This window comes from Prionailurus viverrinus, chromosome C2 (assembly GCF_022837055.1).
Source record: "Prionailurus viverrinus isolate Anna chromosome C2, UM_Priviv_1.0, whole genome shotgun sequence".
Taxonomy (NCBI): Eukaryota; Metazoa; Chordata; class Mammalia; order Carnivora; family Felidae; genus Prionailurus; species Prionailurus viverrinus.
In genome coordinates, this window is record NC_062569.1 from 6,393,325 (window position 1) to 6,421,117 (window position 27,793).

Here is a 27,793-nt window from a genome sequence, read left to right on the forward strand (position 1 = left end):
GGGAATTGGGCTCCTTCCTGATTGCTCCAGGGGCACTTCTGGCCTCTGGTCTCGTCTGGTCTCATGACTAGCAGGACCATGTCTCCTGGGGTTTGGGCCGATACACCCATCGCTCTCTCCCTGGACCTGAGGGGACCTGAGCACCAGTGAGGGACAGAGGCTGGCTGATGTCCTCCAGTGCCCTGTGCTCATATCACAGGGTGGCTGTCTCTGGCCATCCTCTGCCCTCTTCCCCGTCTCCCTCCCTCCTCAAACTTTTATTGGCACCATCTGTGCTAGGCGTTGTCAGAGGTAAGAGGTCCCCAGCCTCAAGCAATATTTTATGGGGAGAAAGTCTTCACTTAATGGGCTCTGAGGGAGGGATGCACGGGACCTATAGACGGCCCAGGAGGGAGGACCTTCAGCTTGGGGGGTTGAGGCAGGCGTCACAGAAGAAGTGACATTTGAGTAGGGCTTTGAAGGATGAATAGGAGTTTGTCCCCTTGTAGAGAGGGGGAAATGCGAAGCAGCAAGAGGAACTAAGAAACAGCCTCTGGAGCCAGAGGGCCTGGATTTCTGTCTCTGCTCCCGCTTCCTAGCATGTGCCCAGGGGAGTTACCTAATACCTCTGAGACTCAGCTTTTTCATTTGCAAAATGGAATGATACCAGAGTAATAAAAACAGCTAACCTTTATTGAACGTTTACCATGCGTCAAGTCCTGTTCCACACGTGCCTTTTCATACTTGGTCCCTAACAACAGCCGCATGCAAGATAGGTCCTCTCGCTGTGCCCCATTTTACAGAGGAGGAAACTGAGGCACAGAGAGGTGAAGAAAGACATGAGGCCCAGCCTTTCTCTCTCATAGGGCTCTTGGTAAGACAGAGTCCACATAAGGCACTTGGTGCAGAGTCTGGCCCGTGGCAGGTGCACAGTAAATGCTAGAGATGAGCCCCAAAGATGCAGGAGTGTGAAGGGTCTGGGCAGGGTTGGGAGATGGAACAGGCCTGGTCCTGGAGGTGAGGGTCCCTGAGGGCGCATGACAAAGGTTGGCCGGGGACTTGCAGGTGTGGGAAGGCCCCACCTCTCGGGATCGCAGAGCCAGGCGTGGCCACTGCTGCCTCTAGTTACTACTGCTTTTCTTAGCCCCTAAAGATGCAACTCGTGACTTGTTCTTCAATGGCTTCTTCAGGAACATGGCTGAGGAACTGCTCGCCAAGGAAGTGGCACCCGAAGGTGGGACTGGAGACGTGGTGAGGAACACGGTTCTCGATTCCACGATGCTGAAACTGGACTCCAACGTTCTCTCCCACACACCTGTGCCGGGCAGAGCACGGGACACAGACCCACGGAATGACTGAGGTCCAGGCCCCCGGACGATCTCGACCGGAGCCGAGTGGCTGGGTATGGGGCCGTGGACTCCCGGCCACGAACTCCAGGGGCCCAGTCCAGCTCGGGGGGCAGGGCAGTCCTGCTCCAAGGCCAGCCCTCGAGCCCCGAAAATGGTCCCTCCTGGGTGAGCTAGGGTGTGATTCATGGCAATAAATGTGCCGTGGTTGGACTTGAGGTGGCTTGGTCACAGTTGGCTGTGTCTGGAGAGCCCAGAGCCCCAGGCCCAGAGGAAGCTGGGTCAGACAGGCTTCTCAGTGTCCTTCATGTCCTTAGCTAGCCCTTGGGGAGAGTGAGGAGCTCTCTGGATGGGGGGCTCGAGGGGCTGTGTCTAAGAGGGCTGGGAGTGGGTAAGGCCAGGACCGTGCACCCATGCCACCCGCGTCCTCTAGCCCAGGCGTCTGCTAGCTGGGGCAGGCTGAGATAGATTTCAGCTCTGCCTGAAAGGAGGTGTGCACGTGTCAGGGAATAATGACTTCTTTTCCCATTTGCATGGCGCTTTCTCGCTCAGTTTTCCCCCTGACACTCACAGATAAGCACGGTCCCGGGGACTACCCAAACCACATCCTGGGGTATTCCTTCCCTGATGACTCCAGCCTGGCTGACCTCTGACCTCCGCCTCCCTGAGGATAAGCCCCCACATCCAGCTTACAGTCCCAACTACCCTGAGGGGGAGTCTGCCCTTCCCAGCCAGTGTGAGAGCTTCTCTAGACTGGAGAAGGCCCAGAGCTCCTCATCCGTTAGCCAGACTCAGAAACCTTTGGGTCAGGCCATGGGCCGCACATGCTTTCTCCCTGGGAGGGCAGGGCCTGGCTCTTCTCTTTCTCTGCCCCCTTAATTGGAAGATCATCAGCTAGGGACGGCTGGGTGACTCAGTCTACGAGACGTCGGACTCCGTTTCGGCTCAGGTCACGATCTCACGGTTCATAGGTTCGAATCCCGCATCGGGCTCTGTGCTGACAGCTGTCAGCACAGAGCCTGCTTGGGGTTCTAGGTCTCCCTCTCTCTGCGTCTCTCCTGCATGCACACGCACTCTCTTTCTCTCAAAATAAACAAATGTTAAAAAAAGTTTTAAAAAAAGAAAAAAAGGAAGATCACCAGCTTGCGGGGAGGAGCTAATTCCCTGGAGCTTCGGAGAGAAGGACAGAAAAGAATGTCCAACCTCGCGGAGCAAAGGCAGGGAGGCCAGGTCTCCCAGAGAGGGTTGGAGCGCAGTGCACAGAGCCTGGTCCAAACACCCTGCTCCAGGTGTGTGTTCCCAAGCTTGGGCACAGCAAGAAGCTGGTGCCCACACCTCTTTTCAGTGTCATTTTCTGGTCCCCCTGTTCTTTGCCAAATTTCCCAAGATTGCCTCCCGAGTAGCGTTTGCAGGTCCCAGAGAAAGGGGTCTCACAAGTTATCTGCTTACAGGATGACAGGATGTTTTATTTTTTATATTTTTTACTATTTATTTTATTTATTTATATATTTCCAATGTTTCTTTGTTTTTGAGAGACAGAGAGACAGAGCACGAGGGGGGAGGGAGAGAGGGAGACACAGAATCCGAAGCAGGCTCCAGGGTCTGAGCTGGCAGCCCAGAGCCCAATGCAGGGCTCGAACTCATGAACCGTGAGATCATGACCTGAGCCGAAGTCAGACGCTTAACCAACTGAGCCACCCAGGCGCCCCTATTTTTATTTTTTTTTAATGTTTATTTATTTTGAGAGAGAGAGAGAGAGATGATGTGCGTGATATGGGGAGGGGTAGAGGGAGGAAGACACAGAATCCCGAGCAGGCTCCCCGCCTCGGAGCCCGACATGGGGCGCAAACTCACGAACCGTAAGCCTATGACCTGAGCGGAGACCAAGAGACAGGCAACCAACTGAGCCACCCAGGTGCCCCGACAGGATTTTTAAAGGCCTCCCCTGCTCTTTCTGGGGGAGGCCTGTCTGTGGGTTGTGATGACCAACACGTTAGCCACCTTTAAACACCTCACCTCAAATTACTTTGCTGGAAGGATTCAGCCAGTGCCTCAGAAAACCGGAAGAGGAAATGGGTCAGGACAGAAAACAGACAGGCAGCGCTGGCGCGATGGAGCTGGTAACCTCAGACGTGGCTATGGGCAAGGCCTCGTGCACCCTTACATGACTTAGATTTTCTTTAGGTGGACAAGACTTTGTCAGTCAGTCCTAGATAAACCTATCTAGTTTGCTTATCTAATCAATGGCTAATATTACTCAGAGTTTGACATTATATATCTTAACAGACTACATCCATGCTGTCTCACACAATAGGCCCTAGCCAGATGTGGCGATAGTCGGAATTAAGGTGTGCTGTGTGTGGGAATGCAAGCTGGTGCAGCTGCTCTGGAAAACAGGATGGAGGGTCCTCAAAAAGCTAAAAATAGAACTCCCCTAGGACCCAGCAATTGCACTACTAGGCATTTGTCCACGGGATCCAGGGGTGCTGTTTCGAAGGGACACGTGCACCCCCGTGTTTATAGCAGCACTATCCACAACAGCCAAAGTATGGAAAGGCCCCAAATGTCCATCGATGGATGAATGGATAAAGATGTGGTATATATACACAATGGAGTATTACTCGGCAATCGAAAAGAATGAAATCTTGCCAACAATGTGGATGGAACTGGAGGGTATTATGCTAAGTGAAATGAGTCAGTCAGAGAAAGACAAAAATCCTATGACTTCACTCATATGAAGACTTTAAGAGACAAAACAGATGAACATAAGGGAAGGGAAGCAAAAATAATATAAAAACAGGGAGGGGGACAAAAAGAGACTCATAAATATGAAGAACAAACTGAGGGTTACAGGAAGAGGGATGGGCTACATGGGGAAGGGACATTAAAGAATCTACTCCTGAAATCATTGTTTCACCATATGCTAACTAATTTGGATGTAAATTTAAAAAAATAAAATAATAAAATTTACAAAAATAAAAATAAATAACAACAACAGCAAAAAGATGTGCTGTGTAAAAAACCACCAATTTCAAACATTTATACAAAAGAAAACATAAAATATCTCATCAGTATTTTTTATATTGGTTGTGTGTAAAGATGATAAGATATTGGATATTGAGTTAATGAAATATTAAAGTCATTGCACCTTTTTAAAAAACTATTTTTAACATAACAGAAAATTTATATTTATTTAATATAGCACAAAACTTAAAACTACACACATGACTTGCATTTGTGGCTCACGTTACATCTCTACTAGACAGCACTAGACTAGAACCTTCTTCTTTTTGGTCTCCCACATCATTCTTATCACACAGGTTGCTTCATGAAATAAAGAAAATTAAATGCCAACATTGCATGAAGCTGCCCATCGTATGACCCTACAAGTCTGGTGTCTTTATGATATAATCAACAGCAGACACATCAGCCAGGGTCTCCCTGTAGGAATGACCTGTAAGCTTGGGATGCCTGTAAATCGTGGGGTTCTTGCTGCCTGGGTCATGGTCACTAGCTTATGTGGAACTCTGTCACCAGTGTCTTTCAGCCACTTGGGCCTTTCTTTCTTCTTTCTTTCTTTCTTCCTTTCTTCCTTTCTTTTTGAGAGAGAGAGAAAGTCTTTTTTATTTACCTTAAAAAAATTTTTTTAATGTTTATTTATTTTTGAGAGAGAGAGAGAAAGGGTACGAGCAGGGGAGAAGCAGAGAGAGTGGGGGACACAGAATCTGAAACAGGCTCCAGGCTCTGTGCTGTCAGCACAGGGCCCGATGTGGGGCTCGAACTCACGAACTGCAAGATCATGACCCGAGCTGAAGCCCGTTGCTTAACCAACTGAGCCACCCAGGTGTCCCACTTTTTTCTTTTTTTACAAAAATGTTTATTTATTCTCGAGAGAAAGAGAGAGTATGCGTGACAGTGGGGGAGGGGCAGAGAGAGAAGGAGACAGAGGATCCAAAGCAGGCTCTGCGCTAACGGCCGAGAGCTCAATGCAGGGCTCGAACTCACAAACCATGAGATCATGACCTGAGCCGAAGTTGGAAACCTAACTGACTGAGCCACCCAGGTGCCCCTCTTTTTTCTTCAAGCGGAGCCCAGTGCGGGGCTTGAACTCACAACCCTAAAATCTAGACCTGAGCTAAGATCAAAGTCAGATGCTTAACCGACTGAGCCACCTAGGCTCCCCCAGGTGCTCGGGCATTTCTACCACTGCCCAGGCATTGACCTACACGTGGGACCCAGCTGCTTACACTGCTCGCCTCCAACCCCAACCCCACAGGGCTGCTGCTCTCTGCATACAGAGTGCGCACAAGCTGATGGCGAGATGGAAGCAGCTCAGAAGGGGGCTCGGGTGCTGGCCTCGGGGGAACACCTGGCCCCACGGATACCAGCCCCCAGCCCAGGAATGAACGCAAAAAGATGTGGACCTTGTGAGGTCCCGGCAGAAGCAGACACAAAATCATTTCACACAGATGTTGCCACCGACAGCCCAAGACTCCTAGGGCTTTCCAGGGAAGATGAATCTCACCCAAGATAAATTTTTAAGTAGTAATTCTTGAGTACAGGAGGAAAGATGCCGGTGTGAGGCAGGAACAATAGAGCGAAGGATTTACCATCAATGTGCCATCCAGCGGTGGTAGGGCTCTCGGAAAAGGGTTATGCATTTGTTTAAACGGTCAAAGAGAGGAAGCAACATAACTCCGAAGACACTATAAATCCTAGAAATGAACAATATAGCGACTGAAGTTTAAAAACACAATAGAGAAGTGAAACTAGAATAGATTGTCCCATATTCTCTGTGAGTTGTTTTCCTTATCTTTAAATAGCATCCCTCATAACTACTGATACTGTTTGCCATCAGTTCTATTTTGCCTTAAATTATGTTTACTCCAATTTTAGAAACTTTATTTTATTTTATTTGTTTTTACTTTAGAGAGAGAGCGTGCAAGCAGGGGAGAAGGACAGAGGGAAAGAGAGAATCTTAAGCAGGCTCCACGCTCAGTGTGGAGACCAACTCGGGTCTCAGTTCCATGACCCATAGGCACAACCCAGCCACTCAGGTTCATGAGGTAGACCTCCCGGACCCGTGCCTGGTTCACAAAGCAGGTCCCGAAGTCCACCCAGCTGGTGGAGAGCTGCAGCTCGGGCACGGCCACGGTGGCCTTCAGGGGCACCACCTAGGGGGACAGAGCAGAGCCTGTAACGCGGGGGCCCTCGTCCACTCCTGCCGGGCTCAGAGCCAGGGGTACAGGTGCGGAAGCTTCTAGGAGCTCTCAGGCAGCACCGCAGCTGTGCAGGGGGCGGGCCTGGCATCGAAAACCCAGGCCGGCGGGCGTGTGTGCAGGTCAAGGGCCCGGAAGGCGCCATCTGCTCTCCCCACTACCCCACTCCCCCTGCCCCCATCAAGCTCGGTGCGTCCTGCTCCCCGGTCAGGCCGCCCTCCCCGTCTTCCTCCATCCCCTGGGGGCCCCGAGGCCCAGCCCTTTGCCCCTCCTGGGCTCTGGGCCATCTCCCCTCTTCCTGGCCAGTCCCCCCACGTCACCCTCAGGCGAGGCGCTGCCGCGCTCACCTTCCCCACCCCTGGGCTCTGGCTGGAGGGCCCGCCTGGCTAGACTGATTCTTCCTCCTGGCCTTTCTCGAACCCGCCCCTCAGGCTATCCCTTCTCGGTCCTCACCTGCGTCTTGCAGCCGGGAGCCCCGTGTCCCACCCCACGGCACGGCCCCTGGTTCTGAGCTGAGATGGGGAAGGAAGGAAGACCTGTATTTCTCGGGGTGTGTCCTCGGGGAAAGGCGTCCTCCAGGGCACGCCGGGCCCTCAGGGCAAGGGCCGGGGCCGCTCCCGTTTCTGAGGGCCGCGTGGGGGTCCCACCTCCTCCGACCCACCAGGACAGTCTGGCCCGCTGCCCCCCTCGGCGCGCGCGGGGCAGGCCCGGGACTCACCTGAGCGGGCTGGTCGGCGTACTCCAGGAGCAGGTTCTGAGCGAACACCATCTCCTTCTCTCCGTTGGCATGCCGCCGAACGTCCACCCCGGGCAGCATCTGGTCCGCCGGGAGCTTCTGATAGGAGAGCAGCTCCAGGGACAGCGAGAAGGACACGTTCACCTGAGCAGACGTGAGCAAGGCCGTCGCCTCGCGCTGCCGAAGGCGGGCGGCAGCTTCCCCACCTGGCGATCGGTCCTCCTTCCTCCCACGGCCCCCGTGGCCCGGATGGGGCCGGCAGGGTGCCTCCCTCCACCCGGCGCCCGTGTCTGGGGTGTTTGGCCCACGGACGCTGCACCCTGCCCTGCGCCCCGCACCCGTTAGTACGAGGAGCTGAGGCCCCCGAGGGGACACGGCCAGCAAACCTCCCTTTACCCCTTGGCGTGAGCAGGGCTGTGGGCGGGCCTGTTGGCCCAGCACTGCCTGTGTCCTTATCCCGAGGACACAGAGGAGCCTCTGACGGCTTGTAAGCAGGGGATGTCGGAATCAGCTTTGCCTTCTTCAGAGGTCACTCTGGCTGCTGTGGGGAGGTGGGCTGAGTGTGGGCTGACATGAGTCAGGAGGCCGACGTATAACTTAGCTCAACGGGATGGGGCTTGGATGCGTGGCTTCCACACAGGTCAGTGGGCCTAGCTCCACAAATTTACCTAATGCACCTGTTAAAATACAGAATCCTTGGCCACAGGGTCTAGAGCAAATAAAAAATGCAACCACTGTAAGGCCCTTTATGAAGACTTTGAGAGATTGAAGGCTGTGCCTCCTAGACCCTTTCAACTAGGCCGGTTTGGTAGAAGCTTCTGGGCAGCGTTATGTAGCTGTGCCACCCAATACAGTAGCCATTAGCCGCTCGTGGCTAAGAGCCTTAACACTTTTGAAGAAACAGGAAAGGCTGAAAATTAATGAGCTAGGTCTTTCAACATAAGAAGTTAGAAATAGGCTAGTTCAATATGCCCATCAAATATATAAAGAACGAAATGATAAAGATAAGGGCAGAGGTCAACGAAGTAGAAAACAAAGATGTAATACAGAAAATAAAGAAGGCTGAAAGTTTGTTATTTGAGAAGATTCATTACAGACACAAATGGACAAACCTCTGTCAATAAGAATTCTTAAAAAGAGGGGCGCCTGGGTGGCGCAGTCGGTGAAGCGTCCGACTTCAGCCAGGTCACGATCTCGCGGTCCGGGAGTTCGAGCCCCGCGTCGGGCTCTGGGCTGACGGCTCGGAGCCTGGAGCCTGTTTCCGATTCTGTGTCTCCCTCTCTCTCTGCCCCTCCCCCGTTCATGCTCTGTCTCTCTCTGTCCCCAAAATAAATAAACGTTGAAAAAAAAAAAAATTAAAAAAAAAAAAAAAGAATTCTTAAAAAGAGAAAAGGTACAAACAAAAATATTGAGAATTAAAGGGAAAGAGCCCCCTGAAAAAGGCAAACAAGGACCAATGTTGGGATATATTGGATGGTTTGGCAATCCCCTCCTGGGTGGATGCTCAAAAGAAATGAAGGCATCTACCCACACAAAACCTGTATGGGAATGTCCACAGCAGCATTATTAAGAGCCTGAAAGTGGAAACAACTCAAATGTCCATCAGCAGATGAGTGGATAAATAAAATGTGGTATGTACATGTGAGAGAATATTTTTGGCTAAAAAAAAAAAAAAGAAAGAAAGAAAAAGAAAGAAAGAAACTTATCCCTGCTACAACATGGACGCATTTTGAAAACAATGTCCTAAGTGAAATAAATCCGTCCTAAAAAGCCATATGTTGTATGATTCTATTTTAATTTTTTTTAATGTTTATTTTTGAGAGAGACAGAGACAGAGCATGAGCGGGGAAGGCACAGAGAGAGAGGGAGACACAGAATCCGAAACAGGCTCCAGGCTCCGAGCTGTCAGCACAGAGCCCGATGTGGGCCTCGAACCCGTGAATTGTGACATCGTGACCTGAGCTGAAGTTGGACACTTAACCTACTGAGCCACCCAGGTACCCCTCAAAAACACAATTTTTAAAAATAGACTTTAGTCATCATTAGAGACACTACTGTTCAGACTAAGTAATCAATATAACTTATGATAAAGCTCTTTATTTCCTGACATAAAATATGTCAGTGGAATAATGTTGTGGGAAGTAAGCAGTTTACTGTAGAACCACATCCAGTTATATAAAATTTAGACATTTATTTATACAGAGATGATTAATACGGAGATAATACGCTCAAAATGTTGAGTGATTTCCACTGGATAGAAGGTTTTATGAAAATATTTAAAAAATTTTTTTAATTTGAGAAAAATTTTTGGCACTTTTTTTGATATATATATATATATATATTTTTTTTTTTTTTTTAATAGGCTCCACACCCAACGTGGGGCTTGAATTCATGATCCAGATATCAAGAATTGCATGCTCTATTGACTGAGCCAGGCAGGTGCCTCTGTATCTTTCTGTAATGTTAGAAAAATTTTAAATATGTATGCATGATGCTTATAAGAGAGTAAGGCTATTCCCAAAGAGGAGAAACATTAAAAAAAATTTTTTTTAAAGAAAGAGGACAAAAGGGTAAGTTCCACTATTCAAGGAATTTTATAATCCAAACTTACACAAAATTTTCCAGAAGATAGTGAAAAAGAAAATAGTTCTGAGCCAACTTATGAGCGTTGCAAAGTCTTGATTAAAACATAGACACAGTTTAGGACTCAATCTCATTCACGAACATAGATGTAAAAACTTTAAGCAATTACAAAGCAAGTCCAGCAAAACGCAATAAAATGACAATACACTTTGACCAGGTTGAATGTATTCCTGAAATTCGAGATTGGCTTAACCTTATAAAATAGATTAATATATTTGACCACATTCACAGAATTTGAAACCATCATTTACAAATTTAACATACATTAAATAAAAAAAAAAACCTGTTAGCATAAACTCAAGAATGTGAGAGAATTTCCGTAATAAAGGGCATCCACGAGGGTTCATTTTGTGTGTCAACGTGACTGTGCCAAGGGACGCCCAGAGAGCTGGTGAAAACATCATTTCTGGGTGTGTCTGTGAAGGTGTTTCCGGACGAGATCAGCCAGTGAACTAGCAAAGCAGAGGGGAGGGGGGGCACCATCCAATCCCGTGAGAGCTGGAATAGAACGAAAAGGCAGAGGGAAGGCAAATTCACTCTCTCCACTTGACCTGAGACATCCATCCACCTTCTCCAGCCCTGTGACATTGGCAGTCTGGGTTCTCTGGCCTTCAGACCCACATCAGGATTCACATTATAGCTCCTCAACCCGCCAGCCTTCACACTTGACTGGGTTACACCATCGGCTTTCCTGGTTCTCCAGGTTGTAGGTGGCTGATGGTGGGGCTTCCTGGGTTCTACAACTACAGAAGCCAAATACTATAGGAAACCTCCTCTTGTCTATATCTCTATACACCCTATTGGTTCTCTTTCTCTGGAGGACCCTAAATAGTACAGTCTCTGTATAAAACTAGGCAGCAGAAAGTCTCCTTGGTGTTAAAATGTTGTATTTTCTCGGAGGTCAGGTGCAGGCACGTCTGCCCTCTCGCTACTTCTATTCTTTTTTTTTTTTTTTTTTTTAATTTTCTTTTTTCAACGTTTATTTATTTTTGGGACAGAGAGAGACAGAGCATGAACTGGGGAGGGTCAGAGAGAGAGGGAGACACAGAATCGTAAACAGGCTCCAGGCTCTGAGCCATCAGCCCAGAGCCTGACGCGGGGCTCGAACTCACGGACCGCGAGATCGTGACCTGGCTGAAGTCGGACGCTTAACCGACTGTGCCACCCAGGTGCCCCTCGCTACTTCTATTCTGCAAGTACTAGCTGTCCAAGGCAGTGCAGGGAGACAAGTAAGGGAACAAGGATGTTAAAATATTATCATTACACTTGCACACAGTAGAAGAGTCCACGCAGGAAAAGTTTAAAACTCTAGGAATGAATGAAATGAAAGATACAACTAGCTGGTCTCCACGCAGGTTTTCAGTCCACACCCATGTGCTGCCTGTGAAGTTCTCGGGAGCATGTTAGCCAAGGAGCCAGCCTCCTTTCCAAGTCCAGGCGCAGAGGGATACCCAGACGGAGGAGCTGGCCGGTCACCAGAGGACCACACCACACAGTGCCCTTATTAGGGAACTTCTGGAACAGGATGGAGTATGAGAAGAGGGCTTCACACTTCAAATTTCACAAAGATGATGACCTTCGGGAAGGGTTACAAAAATTCACTAAGAAATGTTAAAAGGCTCAAAATCACATAAAGTTTTTGAAAGGAAAGGAAAGATCTTTGATGGAGCATCTCCAAAGCACAGAACACCCTTAGTTCTGACACTGAGAGAGGGGGTGAATGGAGCTCACTTTAGCATCTTCTTTGCCTTCGTGTTTCCACTTCAGTCTCCAAGACCCGTGGTCTCGTCTCCCCAAAATATCACTGGGTACTGTTCTTCCATTCTTGTTGCCGCCTCCTTGTGATCAAGCCTCTAGGTGTAAAATTATCAACTTACAGGAAAGACAGCGAACAGGGGAACATGTTAAATGACACCCCAAGGGCACATTCAGCAAAATCCACATTGTAAGAAACCCTGTGGAATAAACAACGTGTCTCCTGCAATAAGCCATTTACAAGAAAAAAAAGATGGAAGGAGAATCTACAGATGGAGGGAGACTTAAAAGGCAAAGCGGGTGATCACAAAGTGCGGGTATTTTGGGGTCCGGATGCAAACAAATATGGCATTCACAAGACAGTTGGAAATTTCAACACTGATAATACTAAGAAATTATTTTAAATTTTCTTTTAGGTTTGAAAATGGGATTGTGGGTTTTTTTTAAGTTTTTAAATTTATTTGGGGGGGAGGGGCAAAGAGAGAGAGAGGGAAAGAGACAATCCCAAGCAGGCTCCGCCCCTAAAAAAAACTTTTAAAAAAACAACCAGAGGGGCACCTGGGTGGCTCAGTCGGTTAAGCATCTGACTCTTGATTGCAGCTCAGATCATGATCTCACAGTTGTGTGGGTTTGAGCCCCGTGTTGGGTTCTGCGCTGACCTTGTAGAGCCTGCTTGGGATTCTCTCTCTCTGCCTCTCTTCCTGCTGGTGCTCTCTCTGTCTCTCTCAAACTAAATAAGTAAACTGAAAAAATTAAAAAACAATTTAAATTCTTTGTTTATTTTTGAGAGAGAGAGAGACAGAGTGTGAGCAGGGGAGGAACAGAGAGAGAGGGAGACCAGAATCCCAAGCAGGACCCAGGCTCTGAGCTGTAAACACAGAGCCCGACGTGGGGCTTGAACTCATGACCTGTGAGATCATGACCTGAGCTGAAGTTGGACACTTAACCGACTGAGCCACCCAGGCGCCAACCTCACCCCCCCAATTGTTAAATAACTACATACTGATGGAATGCTATCACATCTGGGATTGCTTCAAAATAATAATAAAGTGGGGGAAACGATGGGTGAGGGTGTGGTTGGGCAGGACGGGCCATAGGTGAATGATTTGGGGGCTGCGTGATGGATCCATGGGGGTTCGTTATATCATTCTATCTAGTTTCATGGATTTTCAAAGGTCACCATGGAAAACGTTTTAAAATTGTAGTGATATAAACTAAGCATTCCTTGGGAAAACACGAATATTTTTTGCCAAGCAAACCCTCTTTTTAAGTGTGTGAGACCCTTCAAATGTAAAGTGCTGGGGCACCTGGGTGGCTCTGTCACTTAAGCATCAGACTCTTGATTTCGGCTCAGGTCATGATCTCCTGGTTGTGAGATCAAGCCCTGCATCAGGCTCTGTGCTGACACGGCGGAGCCTGCTTGGGATTCTGTCTCTCCCTCTCCCTGCCCCTCCCCCACCCTCAGTCGCTCTCAAAATAAAAAAATAGACTTAAAACAAATGTAAAGTGTTTTCCAGTCTACAGTTTGTCGGAAAGGTTATGCCAGCAAACTGACATTTGATTCACACTCTATTATAAGAATTAGCACATTAGGGGTGCCTGGGTGGCTCAGTCAGTTCAGCGTCTGACTTCAGCTCAGGTCACGGTCTCGCGGTTCGCGAGTTCAAACCCGGCACGGGGCTCTGCGCTGACAGCTCGGAGCCTGGAGCCTGCTTCGGATTCTGCGTCTCCTTCTCTCTCTCTGCCCCTCCACCACTCACGCTTTGTCTCTCTCTCTCTCTCTCGAAAATAAGTAAAACATTTAAAAAATGAATGAATGAATGAATGAGCACATACATATGGTTGTATATTGTCAGCATAGTAAAATCAATATATTTTTACAATTTCAGCTTCGTGTTTCAAAGTCAATCCCCAGTTCCAAAAGAAGTGCACCCCGGCCACACTGTTCCCCCGTTCCGGTCTTTCAGTGGTCTCCTGCTGTCCTATGCCACTGGCTCTCCTCCAAGGAAGGGACAGTGGCTCTGCTGTCACCTTCCTCACCCATTTAGATGAGAAGGTGAAGGACAAATCTTCACAGGGCACTGGATCCAGGGCCCCTTGTGGGGCATCCTCAGGGAGTGTCCCTGCCCCGGGCTTTGGCAGCGCCCGGAGATCTGGGTCCTGGATGCCTGACCGACCTGGTGACGAGGCCTGAGTGTTGACAACGGGCATGTGGCTCCACGTTGTGGGTTTAGCTCTTTACGAAGATTTGCTTTTGTTTTCGTTTTATGTTTCTGAAGAGGTTCATCTTTTTCTCTGGAGTCAAAGACTAGCTCTTGAATTATTTACCAGTTTTGTGTTTGTACCGTTTTCTTATTGTTTTCGCCTTTTTTGTCTGCTGTCTGCTTTCCTACCGGCTCACGTTTTCTTTCTTTTCTTTTTTCTTTTCTTTTCTTTTCTTTCTTTTCTTTTCTAACCTCCTGAATTATGGGCTCTATTAGTTTCCTAGAGCTGCTAAAAAAAAAAAAAGAAAAAAAAAGTACCACAAAATGGGTGGCTGAAATGCAAACTTATCTTTTTCTTTTAATTTTTGTTAATGTTTATTTATTTTTGAGAGAGAGGCAGCGTGCAAGCGGGGGAGGGGCAGAGAGACAGGGAGACACAGGATCCAGAGCAGGTTCCAGGCTCTGAGCTGTCAGCACAGATTCCAACGCGGGGCTCGAACCCAGGAACCGTGACATCATGACCTAAGGCAAAGTCAGACGCTCAACCGACTGAGGCGCCCAGGTGCCCCAAAAACTTATCTTTCATAGTTTCGCAGGCTAGAAGTCTGAGACTGAAACTTGGGCAGGGCCCCACTCCCTCCAGAGGATCTAGGGAGGAATCCTTCCTTGCCTCTTCTAGATTCTGGCAATCCGCGGGGCTTCTTGGCTTGTAGACACCTTGCGTCAATCTCTGCCTCTGTCTTCACATGGTCTCCTCTTCTGTGTATGTCTGTGTCTAAATTTCCCTCCTCATAAAAACACCAGTCATTGGATTTGGGCCCACCCTAATCTAGATGATTTCATCTTAACTTGATTACATCTGCAAAGACCCTAATTCCTACTTAGGTCATACTCACAGGTATTACGAGTTAGAACTTGTACTCTATTTTGGGGGGCACACAATTGTACTCATTACATAGAATTAATTTCTTTTCATTCTTTAAAGAAAATATTCAAGCATATGCATTCACCTCTGAGTCAATTCCAAAGATTCTGCTAAGGATGCTTTCACTTTCTTGCTTTCTAAGTAGTGTGTTAGATTTTGATTTCCTTTTTGACCCGTAATTATTTAAGAGAATAAGTTAAAAGTCCTAAGCGCCTTGATAACTCCCCATTATTGTTGTTTTGTTTTCTTGATTTCTTTTTTAAATTCTTTTAGTCCAAAAGTTGAAAGTTCAATAATTCATCAACCATAGCCAAAAAACAACAACAACAACAACAACAACAACAAAAAGCCCAACAATATAGAGTTAATTAAAATGTCACCTCCTAACCAAGAGCTTCTAGATCTCATTCTCACAGATAATTGCTAATTACTTGGAGCTAATCTTTCCAGGCCTTTCTTTTGTGTATACAGGTGTAATTATCTTCCTCAAATGTTCACGGAGGTGGGGAAAGGCAGGTATTAAGGTACAAATGCAACGAAGCCAGAAAAATGGAAGGTATCCACACCAACATTTAATTTTCCTAAATCAAATTTGCTTCTGAAGTGAGTACAAACACATAAACAGCAGGGGTAGCTGCACTCCGGTGAAAATAAGCACTTTTCTCCTCAGGGCTGTTGACAGTCTGCTTAAATATCAAAGTCCATCAAAGTTTTCTCCAGATATAAACACAAAAATCAGCTTAGAAAAATCTTAACCTCAAGCTAAATGAGTTACTTATTTAACTGGAGGCAGGACCGACTTTTACCCTCAAACTTAGACAAATAAATCTCTCTGATGTCTGCCCAGCTAGGAGCTAAATTCTAAATATTTCTTTTCTCTCATAACAGCTTTCCGCTGATCTCACAAAGAATTTGTGCTACCTTTGCGATAGAATGGACAGAAGAATGATTTAACTCGAAACACATCCCAAGATGAAATCTATAAAATTTCAGATATATAATAAATTAGTGAACCTGAATTATAATTGTCTATTTCATTCCCTAATGTCTGATTATTTTTGATTCAGTGATTTTCCTCTTGGTCTTAAAAGTGAAAGGGATAGGAATTAAAGCTATGAATTACTCCTAACTTTTCACTCTTGAAACAACTCATCAAGAAAAATATATATAAGCCTAGGGGCGCCTGGGTGGCGCAGTCGGTTAAGCGTCCGACTTCGGCCAGGTCACGATCTCGCGGTCCGGGAGTTCGAGCCCCGCGTCGGGCTCTTGGCTGATGGCTCAGAGCCTGGAGGCTGTTTCGGGCTCTTGGCTGATGGCTCAGAGCCTGGAGGCTGTTTCCGACTCTGTGTCTCCCTCTCTCTCTGCCCCTCCCCCGTTCATGCTCTGTCTCTCTCTGTCCCCAAAAAATAAATAAACATTGAAAAAAAAAATTTTTTAAAGAAAAATATATATAAGCCTGGATGATTTCAATAGGTCAGTATTAATGAATACTGCCGTAGGCTGGGTGGGATAAAAAACAACTAGTTTGCTATTTTTATATGAAAAAAATAAAACCTCTTGGAATTTATACACAATGCATCTTTATAAAGAAAGCATATTTACTTCATGATTTTTGCAAAGAACAAGATTTATTTTGAGAAAAATCCTTGTTGTGGTTGCCATCTTTAGAGAATGAGGAGATGTTCTGGTGTTGTTTCATTAGAGACCCAACTCGAATTTAGGCTTCTCTCCATTTTCCTATGTTACAATGAATCTCATGCTTATATGTACTAAATGGAAAGTTTTTTCTTCCTCTAAAACACTTGTATCTAGTGCTTACCTCAGACATTCGTTTTCACTGATTTCCATGTTATGATGTAATTTATTCAGCTGACAAACACCTAGATTCCAAGCAAACTCAATGGTTTAAAAATCAAAGCCCTAGGGGCGCCTGGGTAGCTCCACGTTAAGCATTCACTTAGGCTCAGGTCATGATCTTATGGTTCATAAGTTTGAGCCCTGCATCGGGCTCCACGCTGTGCAGAATCTGCTTGGATTCTCTCCTCTCCTTCTCTCTCTCTCTCTGCCTCTCCCCACTTGTGCTCTCTCTCTCTCAAAATAAATAAGTGAACTTAAAAAAAAGAAAAGACCTTATTAATAAAAGAAAATGAAGGCTGATATCTTTGTAGAAAATGTCAGATAATAGCTCTGTGGTCTGAGAGTAGGGTAATAGCACTTAAAGAAGATCAAATAGCCTCATCACAAAGGCAAAAAAAAAAATGATGGATTTTATTTTATTTAACTTAGAGATTTCCAGTCAACACAGGGCAAGATGGACAAAGTCAGAAGATAAATGACATACTGGGAGAAAAGATTTGTGACATCTAAAACAGGGGATTTATACCTTGAAAAGTAAGAAACTCCTGCAAATCCACAACTAAAGGACAAAAATTCCCAACTGGAAAATGGACAAAGGACATAAGCAGGAAGCCACTGAATGGGAAACCCCAAATGTCTAATGAGTATATACGAAGAGATGCTTAAATTCATCAGTAATGACGGAAATGCAAATTAAAACAGTAACGAGAAATCGTCCCTCGCCTATTAGATTGGCAAACATTAGAAGGATGGTGTTAACCTTAAAAATAAATAAATAAAACTGCTAGTTATTTTATCGGCAAAAATGGGTTTATTTGGGAATAGCAGAGCACTGTAATCAAGGACAGCCACTCTACTACAAAACCACAGGCAGAACAAAGGAGAGGACCACTCATTTATAGAGGAAATGGGGAAATTGGGGAGGCTGGTATAAACAAAAGGTCCATTGGAGGAAACTGGGAGTATGAAATATAGTGGCTTTTGATTGGCTGAGTTGACTGTCTCTCATTGGCTTGGCTCTCGGAGGTGGATGAAGAGGGCTTTCTTCCTCTTGCGGGAACAGTAAAGTGGTGACTAAGTAGTAGCCAAGAGCAAGGTCCTTCTCTTCCTAGTAAGTCTGCAATTGACCAGTGGCAGGGTGTTAGAGCTCCCCCTGCTGGCCTCTGCACTTTATTCTAAATGAAGTTTCCTTTTATCAATTTTCACAAGGGCTTTATATAAGATGTGGGGTAAGAAGGGGCACCTGGGTGGCTCAGTCAGTTGAACGTCTGACTTTGGCTCAGGTCATGATCTCAGGGGTTTGAGCCCCGCATTGGGCTGGCTGGCTGCTGTCAGCGTGGAACAGCTTCTCATCCTCTATCCCCCTCTCTCCCTGCCCCTCCCCCACTTGTCCTCTCTTTCTCTCTCAAAAATAAATAAAACACTAAAAAAAACAAAAGGATGTGGGGATAGAAGTACATTGGGAGTAATCCAGCACTCCAATCAAATTAGTTATGCACACATAGTATAAATCCTACTCTTGTATATATAACCCAGAAAAATTTCCTCGCACAGGTCCATAGGGCCATGGATGAGGACGTTCTGTGCAGTGTTGTTTGTATTAATGGGGAACTGGAATCCACTCGGGTGTCACTGGGAGCCTGGACAGTAAAATGTGGGGTTGGCATGCTATTGACTATGATGGAGCAGTTAGATGGAAATAACTAGATCACGGGTTCCCAAATGTTCTTACTCCACGGCACACTTAGAATTTCAACAATTTTTCCATGGAACTCCTAGGCCAGAAGCAATGGCTAACGATTCTGTGTATTAAGTAGTTAGGTCCAAAGAGCTTAATATATATTTATGTCCTAATAACTTAGTAGCTATCTGAAGAAAATACTGCACGTAAATTGAGGAGAAAATACTATTTCATTTCATTCTTAAATAACCGGAATAACTTACTAAGACAATGGTCGTGCCTGTTGGACGCTGCCCAACTTCTCAAGTGTTGGCTTTGGATTGAACACTGCTGTCCTCCTTTTCTTTTTTTAAAGTTTATGTATTTTGAAAGAGAGAGAGAGAGAATGACCAGGGGAGAGGCAGAGAGAGAGGGAGAGAATTCCAAGCAGGCTCCGTGTTGTCAGCGCAGAGCCCGACATGGGGCTCTACCCCATGAACTGTTAGCTCATGACCTGAGTGGAAATCAAAAGTCAGACACTTAGCCAGCTGAGCCACCGGGTGCCCCGTTGTTGTTATTGTCCGTTCTACCTTGGTTTCCCTGTGGTACTTGCCTCTCACTGCGCGTGTTGAAGGCACAGGTCTGCTACAGAAAGGAATGTAGCACAATCTAATGTTGGAGCTATGAACTACCTCAAATTAGCAGTTCACGTGGCACCGTTTTGGAACCACGAAATTAGGCATACATATAACAATATGAATAAACCATAAAAACAGTACCAACTTTTAAAAAGCACCAAAAAAGTAAGACCTAAGGGGCTCCCCTGAGTCTGTTCTTGTTAAAGTTTCAATGACCTGCCATCTTACTGCTAAACCGGGGGACAGGTTCCCATGCAGCATTTAGCCCTGGTGAGCCCCTCCCCTTCCAGAAACGTTCTTACGTTGGCTTCCACCACACCCCTCTCTCAGGATCTCTTCCTCATCTCTCTTTGACTTGTCCTTCCCAGTTCCCTTTGGGGGTTTCCGTCTGTCCCACCCTGAGCCCTTTCTGACAAGCTAGCCCGCTCCTATGGGGACCTCCTAACTCACAAATCATTGTCTTTGGTCCAGAGCTCTTTCCTGGGCTGGAGGCCGCTTACCAACATCGTGTTCAATGTCCCCACAAGCACCTGAAACTTACCAGGTCCTGGCTAATCTCACCATCTTCCCTGCCCCCCTCCCCCCCCCCCCCCCCCCCCGCTGGTTTTCCTTCCATGTTTCCTAACTCAGGAAATGGAACCACGCTCCATCTGGTGGGGGCCTGCGGCGGATGGCATCAGCGGCCCAGTTCTTCACCCCTCCCTGCATCCACAGTCATGCCCTTGTCCCATCCCCACCACTTGACTTCGGGCCGTCCACGAGACTTTGGCGGCTGGCACAGAGGAGGAAGTGCGGCATGACAATTCTGAACCTAGGCCTTCAGAGGCCTCACGGATTTGCCCTTGCCCTCCTCTGCCCCTCTGCTTCCACGAGAAGAGCAGGCCTGGGGTACCCTGCTGGCCCCATGAAGAGAAGAATGAGGGACATGTGGAACCACTCCACCCCAGCCCAGTCTAGATCAGCTGCCCCCAGCAGACCTGCCGATAAGTGAGGGAGACTACGAGATTATCGTTCTAAGTTTGAGCACCAAGTTTGAGGGTGCTTTGTTGTGCATCAACAGTTCCTAAACCAGAAACCTGGGCATTGCCTTTGACCCCTCCCCCTCTCAGTCCCTGGAGCTTCCCCAATATCTCATGACTCCATTTACTCGTCTCCATCATCAGCACCTCTGCCCTGCCTCAGGCTTCCTGCAACCACATTTTAATGGATTTTCCCTTCCTGCCTTTTGCCCCTATTCTCCACACACCATCCTCCTAATATGCAACTCTGATCACGTGACTTCCTTTCTGGGGGTTTGCTATGCCCTAAGGCTGGGGTAGCAGTTAGGGCCTGGATGAAGGAAGGAGCCTTGCTGGGGACTGTGGTTATCCTGGTCACTGCAGAGAGACCTCTCCGGGGCAGTTTCTGCTTTGTTCCGAAGTCAGTGCACAGTGCAGGGGCTCTTTAATCGGTTCTGTGCCGGGAGCCAGGTTCAAGTTTGAAGCAAAATAGGCAAAAGACTAGCTGTGCTCAGGCCACGGCAGCACTTCCCCAGGGTCCCCTGTAACCACCTCTACTACTCAGTGTGCTTTTTCAGGGCATCAACACAGAGGACAACCTGAGAGGCATCGACAGCTTGGAATTACGATTTCTGTCTTCATTCCTTGCTAATGGAGTAAGTCGTGGGTGTGCAGCTTCCAGATGTAGGCAAACGGCCTCTCGGACCTCCAGACTTCTCTGGCCAGGGTGAAAAGGCTGTTGCATCAAAAGAAAGGATGAGTCACCAGAATGGGAGAGGCGCCACAGCCCATAGAGAGAGGCACCCCTGAACAAGACAAGGCCACCCTGTAAGAGAGCTTGAAAAGGAGCCAGTGGCCTTGGCCTTCATGAGATATTTGTGTTTTGCCACGGGCCTTCTCACAAGGCTGCTCAGAGAATTGGCTTGTTTAGTGGTTAAACATGCAGATTCTGGAATCGGACTTGCTGGCGTTGGGCCCAGCTCTGCCACTGATGTTGGGACCTTGGGCCAAGAGGAGCATCTGGGCTCCAAGCAGCTCAAGTTCAGCGAGAGAGATAGGCAGGTAATCAATCAGGCCATCACAAAAAGTATGAGAGGGGCTCTGATGGGCTGGGAAGCCCCTGGGAGTGGGAAGAAGTCAGTGCTAGGAACAAGAATGACGCAGCCAGGTGGAACACGGGGAAGAGGTGTCCTCAGCTCTAGGGGGGAAGGGAGTGGGCCTGATTTTATTTCTCAAGCCTCCTTCACCACTTCCGGCACACATTAGAATATCAGTATCAGCTGACCACAGGTGTGAATGAGCCTTTCTGTAGGGAGCATCCAGAGCTCTGATTTTAAATAGACGTTGGGGGGCGCCTGGGTGACTCGGTCGGGTTGAGTGTCTGATCTTGTGGTTCGTGGGTTCCAGCCCTGCATCGGGCTCTGTGCTGACAGCTCGAGCCTGGAGCCTGCTTCCGATTCTGTGTCTCCCTCTCTCTCTGCCCCTCCCCTGCTGGTGTTCTGTCTCTCACTCTCTCAAAAATAAGTAAAAAAAATTTTAAAAGAGCAGTTAAATACAGAGGTGGGATGTGGCACATGTCAGAGCCGGGTAACCATTCAGATTTGCTGGGACATGACAGGGCCTGTGGATCCCAGTGCCTGCACTCCCAGGAGACGTTTCTCTGTGACCTCTGTGTCACCACCATGAGTGGACAGTCGCCTTAGTACCCAAGAGACAGCCACAGAAGTCTCCAGGGCCACTAGAGAGACAGGCAGGGACAATCCAGCTTAAAGGTGGAACCTCTGGTCCAGACGTCCTCCGCGGGAAGCCAGGCGGCGTTAGGGCAAGGCCTCTGCGGAGAGCACACGTGGATGCGGAGGAGGCCGGAGGAGGGTTGGAAGGGAGAAGGTGGCGCAGGGGGTACCGGTATGTCGCCCAGGTGCGAAGCGCGAGGACCCGGCAGGACGCGCGTCCCTGCACCGTCTCCCCGCAGGCGGCGCCAGAGCGCTAGCCCGCTGGTGACTCGGGTCCTGGAGTCCGGCCGGGCGGGGCGAGGGGCGGGCCCGGCGTCTCGGGGCGCTGGAGCGCGGCGACACTCACGCCGCGGGAAGGACGGACGGACGGACGCGCCGCCGCCCCCTCCGCAGCCATGGCCGAGCACGCCGCCCGCCGCTGCTGCCTCGGCTGGGACTTCAGCACGCAGCAGGTACCGTCGCGGGCCCCAGGGCCGGGCCGGGCCGGGCCGGGCCGGGCGGGGCGGGACGGGGCGGGACGGGGCGGGCCGCCTCCTCCGCGACGCCGGGCCGGGCTGGCGGGACCCGGGCGCGGGGAACCGTGGGGCCGAGCCGCGGGCGCGCTTCCCTCTCGGGTTCCCCCGGGGGATCGGCGTCCCCTCCACCGAGACGCCTTACCCGTGCCGCCCGCCCTCAAGATGCGACCGCGACCCGGCCTGGACCCCGGCCCTCCCGGAAACGGCGGGCGCCCCCGCCTCCCAACCCCGGCGGGATCCCGCGGGCGCGTAGCGGGAAGAGCGCAGCGCGGCCGGGGTCCCGGAGGGGGCTCGCGCGTCGGTGCGGGCGCCCGAGGGACAGGGACCCGAGGGAACTCGGCCACCTAAGACTCGAGAACACCCAAACGGGTAGACAGGCACACAGGCATAACCGGTGACCTGGAACCGGATCACCGCCTGAAACTTGTTTCAGTGGAGTGGGCACGCTGTACACGTGAACTTTGTTCCTCCCGTGGTTGACCCCGGCGTGTCCGGGTCGGCGTACCCAGCGCTGCTGGCCCGAGGACGGGTTGCGCCGCTCCCAGGGCTCTGCAGATTCAAAATGTGCCTTCAGTCTGGGCGTGGGGTGCCAGGGGGCTCCTTTGCTGTGGCAAATTCTATACACCATTTAAAAAAATCCCTTCCAGGTGAAAGTTGTTGCTGTTGACGCAGAGCTGAATGTGTTCTATGAGGACAGTGTGCATTTTGACAGAGACCTTCTAGAATTCGGGTATGTACCCAGGGGATATGTGGGGGAGGGTTGGTTTTGGGGTCCTCCCTCCACCTTTTATATTCATGAGCCACACTGTTCTGGTGTGAGATTGTGATTTGTAAAAAATACGTGTTTGGTCATTTAGATGGTCAAAATATATTTCTCCTGTGCCTTTGGTCTGCATCCACAGTTCCTGGCTCACAGCTCCTAAACCTCTTGGAAATTCCTAAGGGTTGAGAGGCATAAAGGTGTCTTTTGTTACATTAATGAAGATAACTTTTGGACCCCACCCAGGGGCTGGGGCTGGTTGCCAAGAAGATTAAAGATTGTCTTTAGAGGGTTGGAATTTTCAGCCAGAGGTTCAATGGCCAATGGCCAATGACTTAGTCATTGACCTTGTAATGACTTTGTAATGAAGTCTTAATAAGAACCCAAAAGGACTGGGTTCAGAGAGCTTCTGGATTGGTTGACAAGTGGAGATTGGGCAGAGTGGAGTGCCTGGAAGGGTTATGGAAGCTCGGTGCCCTTTCCCCATACCTCGCCCTATGTTATCTCTTCATCTGACTGTGTCCTTTATCACGTCCTTTAATTTCCCTGACTTCTGTGAGCTGCTCAAGCACATTAAAAGAACCTAAGGTCATTGGAACCCCCCCCCATCTGTAGCTGTTTGGTCAGAAGGTAATAGCCTGGGTCCTGGGCCTGGCATCTGAAGTGGGTGGGGAGGGCAGTCCTGTAGGACTGAACCCTTAACCTGCGGAAGTTGATCATCTCAGACCATCTGCTGGTGTCTGAGAATTGTTTGGTGTTGTGTGTAGGGGACCCCCATCCCCTCCCAACCCCCGCCACGTTAGAATTGAGTCCAAGAACCTAAGAGTTGGTATCTGTAGATCTGGCTTCATCAAACTGCAGGAGTCTTGGTAGGCCTCTCAGCCAGCGTCTTGTGTGTGTGTTCCTAGAATGAGTTTTCCCCCATTCCTTCCCAATTCCGTGCACTCATTAACCATGCATGCAGTAGGTATCAGTTGAGACTTATTTCATGTCAGGCACCGTGCTGGGTACTGGGATTTGATGGTGAACCAAACAGAGACGTGGTGCTTACTCTCCCAGAGCTTCCCGTTGAGTAGGGGAGACTGATATCAATCAAAGAATCTCACAGAAGAGTATTTAGTTATAAACTCAGAGAACGCTATTAAAGGAAAGGGACTTACTTCTCCAAATGTTTATTATAAAGGAATGTGACCCAGACTTGGGGGGGGGGTCAGGGAGGGTCCCTAAGGACGTAGTGCTTGAGCCAAGGTCTGGGTGAGTAGGGTTAGCCAGGTGATGGAAGGGAGGCAGCATTCCAGGCAGAAGGAACGGTGCGTGCAAAGGCCCTGTAGCAAGAAAGCACTGCTTATGCAGGGAATTGAAGAAGGCCAGTGTGGCTGGGAATAGAGAGGGAGGTAGAGGCTGTGCCCAGCTACATAAACCTTGGTACACAGTTTGTGTTTATCCTAAAAGACGTGGACGGCCACTGAAGGGCCATAGGGATGGGGGTAAGGCGTGACGTGGTTGTATTTGTGCTTTGAAAAGATCTGGGTGCAATGGGAGAGCAGTTGGGTATTGGTCAGAGTGCATGCTGAGAGGCCATTGAGGTTTCTCCAGATCTTCTGGATGGGAAATGATAGTGTCTTGGAGGAGAGGGCTGGGTGGTAAAATTGACAGGGCTTGGTGCAGGGTTGAACATGAGATGTGAAGGTGAGGTTTCTGGCTGGCCTTCTGGATGGTTGGTAGACTGTAGAAGAGAACTGATCTGGGGGAGGAAGATGATGAGTTTGGCTGTTGTGAAAGTGTGGTAGGGCTACCAGAACAAAATGCCCCAGACTGTGCGTCTTAAGCAACAGAAGTTAATTTTCCTTCGGTTCTGGAGCCTGGACGTGTGAGGTCGAGGTGCCGGCAGGGTTAGTTTCCTCCGAGGCCTCTCTCCTGGGTTTGCAGATGATGGCTACCTTCTTGCTGCCTGTCACATGGTCATCCTCTGCCTGTGCATCCCTGGTGTCTCCACTGTGTTTGTGTCCCAGTCTTCTTTTATAAGGACACCAGTCATGCAGGATTAGGGTCCACCCTAATAATGTCATTGCAAGTTAATTGCCTTTTTCAAGGCTCTTTGTCCAAATGCAGTCATGTTCCGAGGTACTGGGGGTTAGGACTTCAACACAGGAATTGGGGGGGGGGGGGCGGTAATTCAGTCCATAACAGCTGTGGACTTGTTGATTTTGATTCTGAGGTGGCTCTGAGAGGTCCTGGTGGACGTGTTCCTCCACGACTATTTTATTTTTTATTATTTTTTTAAGGATTGTTTATTTGGGGAGAGAGAGAGAGTGCACGCATGCCTGCTGGGGAGGGGCAAAGAGAGAGGGGAAGGGAGAACCCCAAGCAGGCTCCACCCTGTCAGCGCAGGGTCGGGGGCGAACCCCGGGCGATCATGACCTGAGCCGAAATCAGAGTGGAATGCTTAACCAACTGAGCCACCCAGGCGCCCCTAAACAACTGTTTGGATATCATTTCCAGGGCGCCTGGCTGGCTCAGTCGGTGGAGCGTGCAACTCTTGAACTCGGGGTTGTGAGTTTGAGCTTGGCATTGGGTGTAGAGATTACTTAGAAATAAAATCTTTAGGGGCACCTGGTGGGCTCAGTCCGTTAAGTGTCAGACTCTGAGTTCGTGCTGCTGGACTCTGCCCTGGCGGTGTGCCTCATGCTTGGGGTGCTCTCCCTTTCCCCTCCCCTGTTCATGTGTGCTCTCGCTCTCAAAATAAATAGACATTAGAGTAAAAGATATCACTTCCCTGCTGGCTCTTTGTGCAGCACCCACTGCTGATCACGTTGTGTTAACCATCTTTCCTTCCCCCTTAGCTGATGTGCCTCCTTTGAGCTGCGGTTGGAAACCATCTTGCGTTTGTATTATTTTCTATCACTACAGGCTACATGTGTTTGAGTTTTGGTAGCTTGTGTCTTTCAGGGCATTGGTCCATTTCATCTAAGCTATAAAATGTGTGGCCATAGAGATCTTCATACTATTCCTTTCTTTTCCTCGGATGTCTATGGGATCAGTAGTGATGACCCTTCTGTCATTCTGATATTGATGATTTGTGTCTTCTCTCTTTTTGTCTTGGTGTGCCTGGCTGGAGGTTCATCACATTAATGATCTTTTTGAAAAGGCAGCTTTTGGTTTTGTTGATTTTTCTCTACTGTTTTCCTCTTTCCATTTTTCACTGATCTGTGCTGTCATTTTTTAGGGTTTCTTTTCTTCTGCTGGCTGTCAGCTTACGTTGCTTTTCTTTCTCTAGTTTCCTGAAGTGGAAGCTTAGATTTTTAATCTTAGCTTTTCTTTTCTAAATGTTTGCCTTTAATGCTATAAATTTCCCTCTAAGAATTGCTTTTGCTGTATTCCACAGACCTTGATGTTATATTTTCATTTTTATCTGGTTCAAAATAGATATTTTTTAACGTTTATTTTTGAGAGAGAGAGAGAGACAGAGCGTGAGCAGGGAAGGGGCAGAGAGAGAGGGAGACACAGAATCTGAAGCAGGCTCCGGGCTCTGAGCTGTCAGCACAGAGCCCGACGCGGGGCTCGAACTCACAAACCACGAGATCATGACGTGAGCTGAAGTCAGATGCTCAACCGACTGAGCCACCCAGGCGCCCCTCAAAATATTTTTTTCGTTTCGCTTGAGACTTTTTTGATTCGTGTGTTATTTAGAAGGATGTTGTTTCACCTCCAGATCTTCCAGCTGTCTTTTTTTTTTTTTAATTTTTTTTTTTTTTTTACATTTTATTTATTTTTGAGAAACAGAGTGAGACAAAGCATGAGCGGGGGAGGGGCAGAGAGAGAAGGAGACAGAATCTGAAGCAGGCTCCAGGCTCTGAGCAAGCAGTCAGCACAGAGCCCGACGCGGGGCTCGAACCCACAAACTGTGAGATCATGACCTGAGCCGAAGTCGGACGCTCAACTGACTGAGCCACCCAGGCGCCCCACCAGCTGTCTTTATGGTCTGGATTTTTACTTCAATTCCATATGACGGTATGAAAACATAAGTCATTTGATTTCCATTCTTTCAAGTTTTTAAATTCTACCTCACTCTGTCTTCAACTCAATGAGTCAATCAGTCCCCTCCATTAGAAAAAAAAAAAAAAGCTATCCATACCCAAAATACAGTATTGCTTTTTTTATCCAGTTACATTTTTAAGATCTTTCAAAGCAGGTATATACAGATCTGCTTCATTCCTCCTCCACTGTTTTTTTTTTAATTTTTATAATTTTATTGAGATATAACTTATGATAAATTGCATATGTATAATATATACAGCTTTATAAGTTTTGACATAGATGTTCCTTTATAAAACTATCACCAGAATCAAGATAATGAACATTTCCATCCCCCAAAAGTTTTCTCGTGCCCCTTTGAGTTTATTCCTCTTCCCCAACCCCAACCCCTGGCAACCACTGATAAGTTTTCTATCACTATGGATTAGTTTCCACTTTCTGGAATTTTAGATAAAGGGAATCATAATAATAGACTCTTTTTTTATCTGACTTTTATTTTATTTTTTTAAGTAGGCTTCATGCCCAGCATGGAGCCAAATGTGGGGCTTGAACTCACGACCCTGAGATCAAGGTCTGAGCTGAGATTAAGAGTCAGACACTTAACCCCGAGCCACTCAGGTGCCCCGTCTTTTTGGTCTGACTTTTAAAACTCCGTATATTCATTTTGAGATTCATCCAGGTTGTTACGTGTATCAATAGTTTGTTCTTTTTTTTTTTTTTTTTAAGGTTATTTATTTTGAGAGAGAGCAGAGGAGAGACAGAGAGAGAGGGAGAGAGAGAATCCCAAGCC

General features: G+C 48.2%; 3 protein-coding genes across 12 annotated transcripts in view; 2 read left to right on the forward strand and 1 right to left on the reverse strand.

Annotated features, from left to right (window-relative positions):
* The window catches only part of SLC22A14 (solute carrier family 22 member 14), a 30,232-nt gene extending 28,689 nt beyond the window's left edge, over positions 1 to 1,543 (forward strand). For all 7 annotated transcript variants that reach the window (XM_047876569.1, XM_047876565.1, XM_047876564.1 and 4 more), the window contains one exon: positions 1,170 to 1,543. In XM_047876569.1, the coding sequence (XP_047732525.1) occupies positions 1,170 to 1,338 (169 nt within the window). In that variant the 3' untranslated portion in view covers positions 1,339 to 1,543. The remainder of the gene's footprint in view (positions 1 to 1,169) is intronic.
* A 227-nt stretch (positions 1,544 to 1,770) lies between these two features.
* On the reverse strand, positions 1,771 to 13,889 carry LOC125175110 (deleted in lung and esophageal cancer protein 1-like). The gene is made up of 4 exons (XM_047875414.1): positions 13,719 to 13,889; positions 7,263 to 7,634; positions 6,371 to 6,499; positions 1,771 to 1,806 (listed from the first exon to the last, which is right to left on the reverse strand). The coding sequence occupies exons 1-4, from the start codon at positions 13,887 to 13,889 to the stop codon at positions 1,771 to 1,773; spliced, it is 708 nt and encodes a 235-aa protein (XP_047731370.1).
* An 8,129-nt stretch (positions 13,890 to 22,018) lies between these two features.
* XYLB (xylulokinase) overlaps positions 22,019 to 27,793 on the forward strand; it is a 70,167-nt gene continuing 64,392 nt past the window's right edge. For all 4 annotated transcript variants that reach the window (XR_007155571.1, XR_007155572.1, XM_047874632.1 and 1 more), the window contains exons 1-2: positions 22,019 to 22,145; positions 22,856 to 22,938. Coding sequence is in view for 2 of the 4 variants with exons in the window: in XM_047874632.1 (XP_047730588.1) it covers positions 22,089 to 22,145; positions 22,856 to 22,938 (140 nt within the window). In the remaining 2 variants the exon portion in view is untranslated. The remainder of the gene's footprint in view (positions 22,146 to 22,855; positions 22,939 to 27,793) is intronic.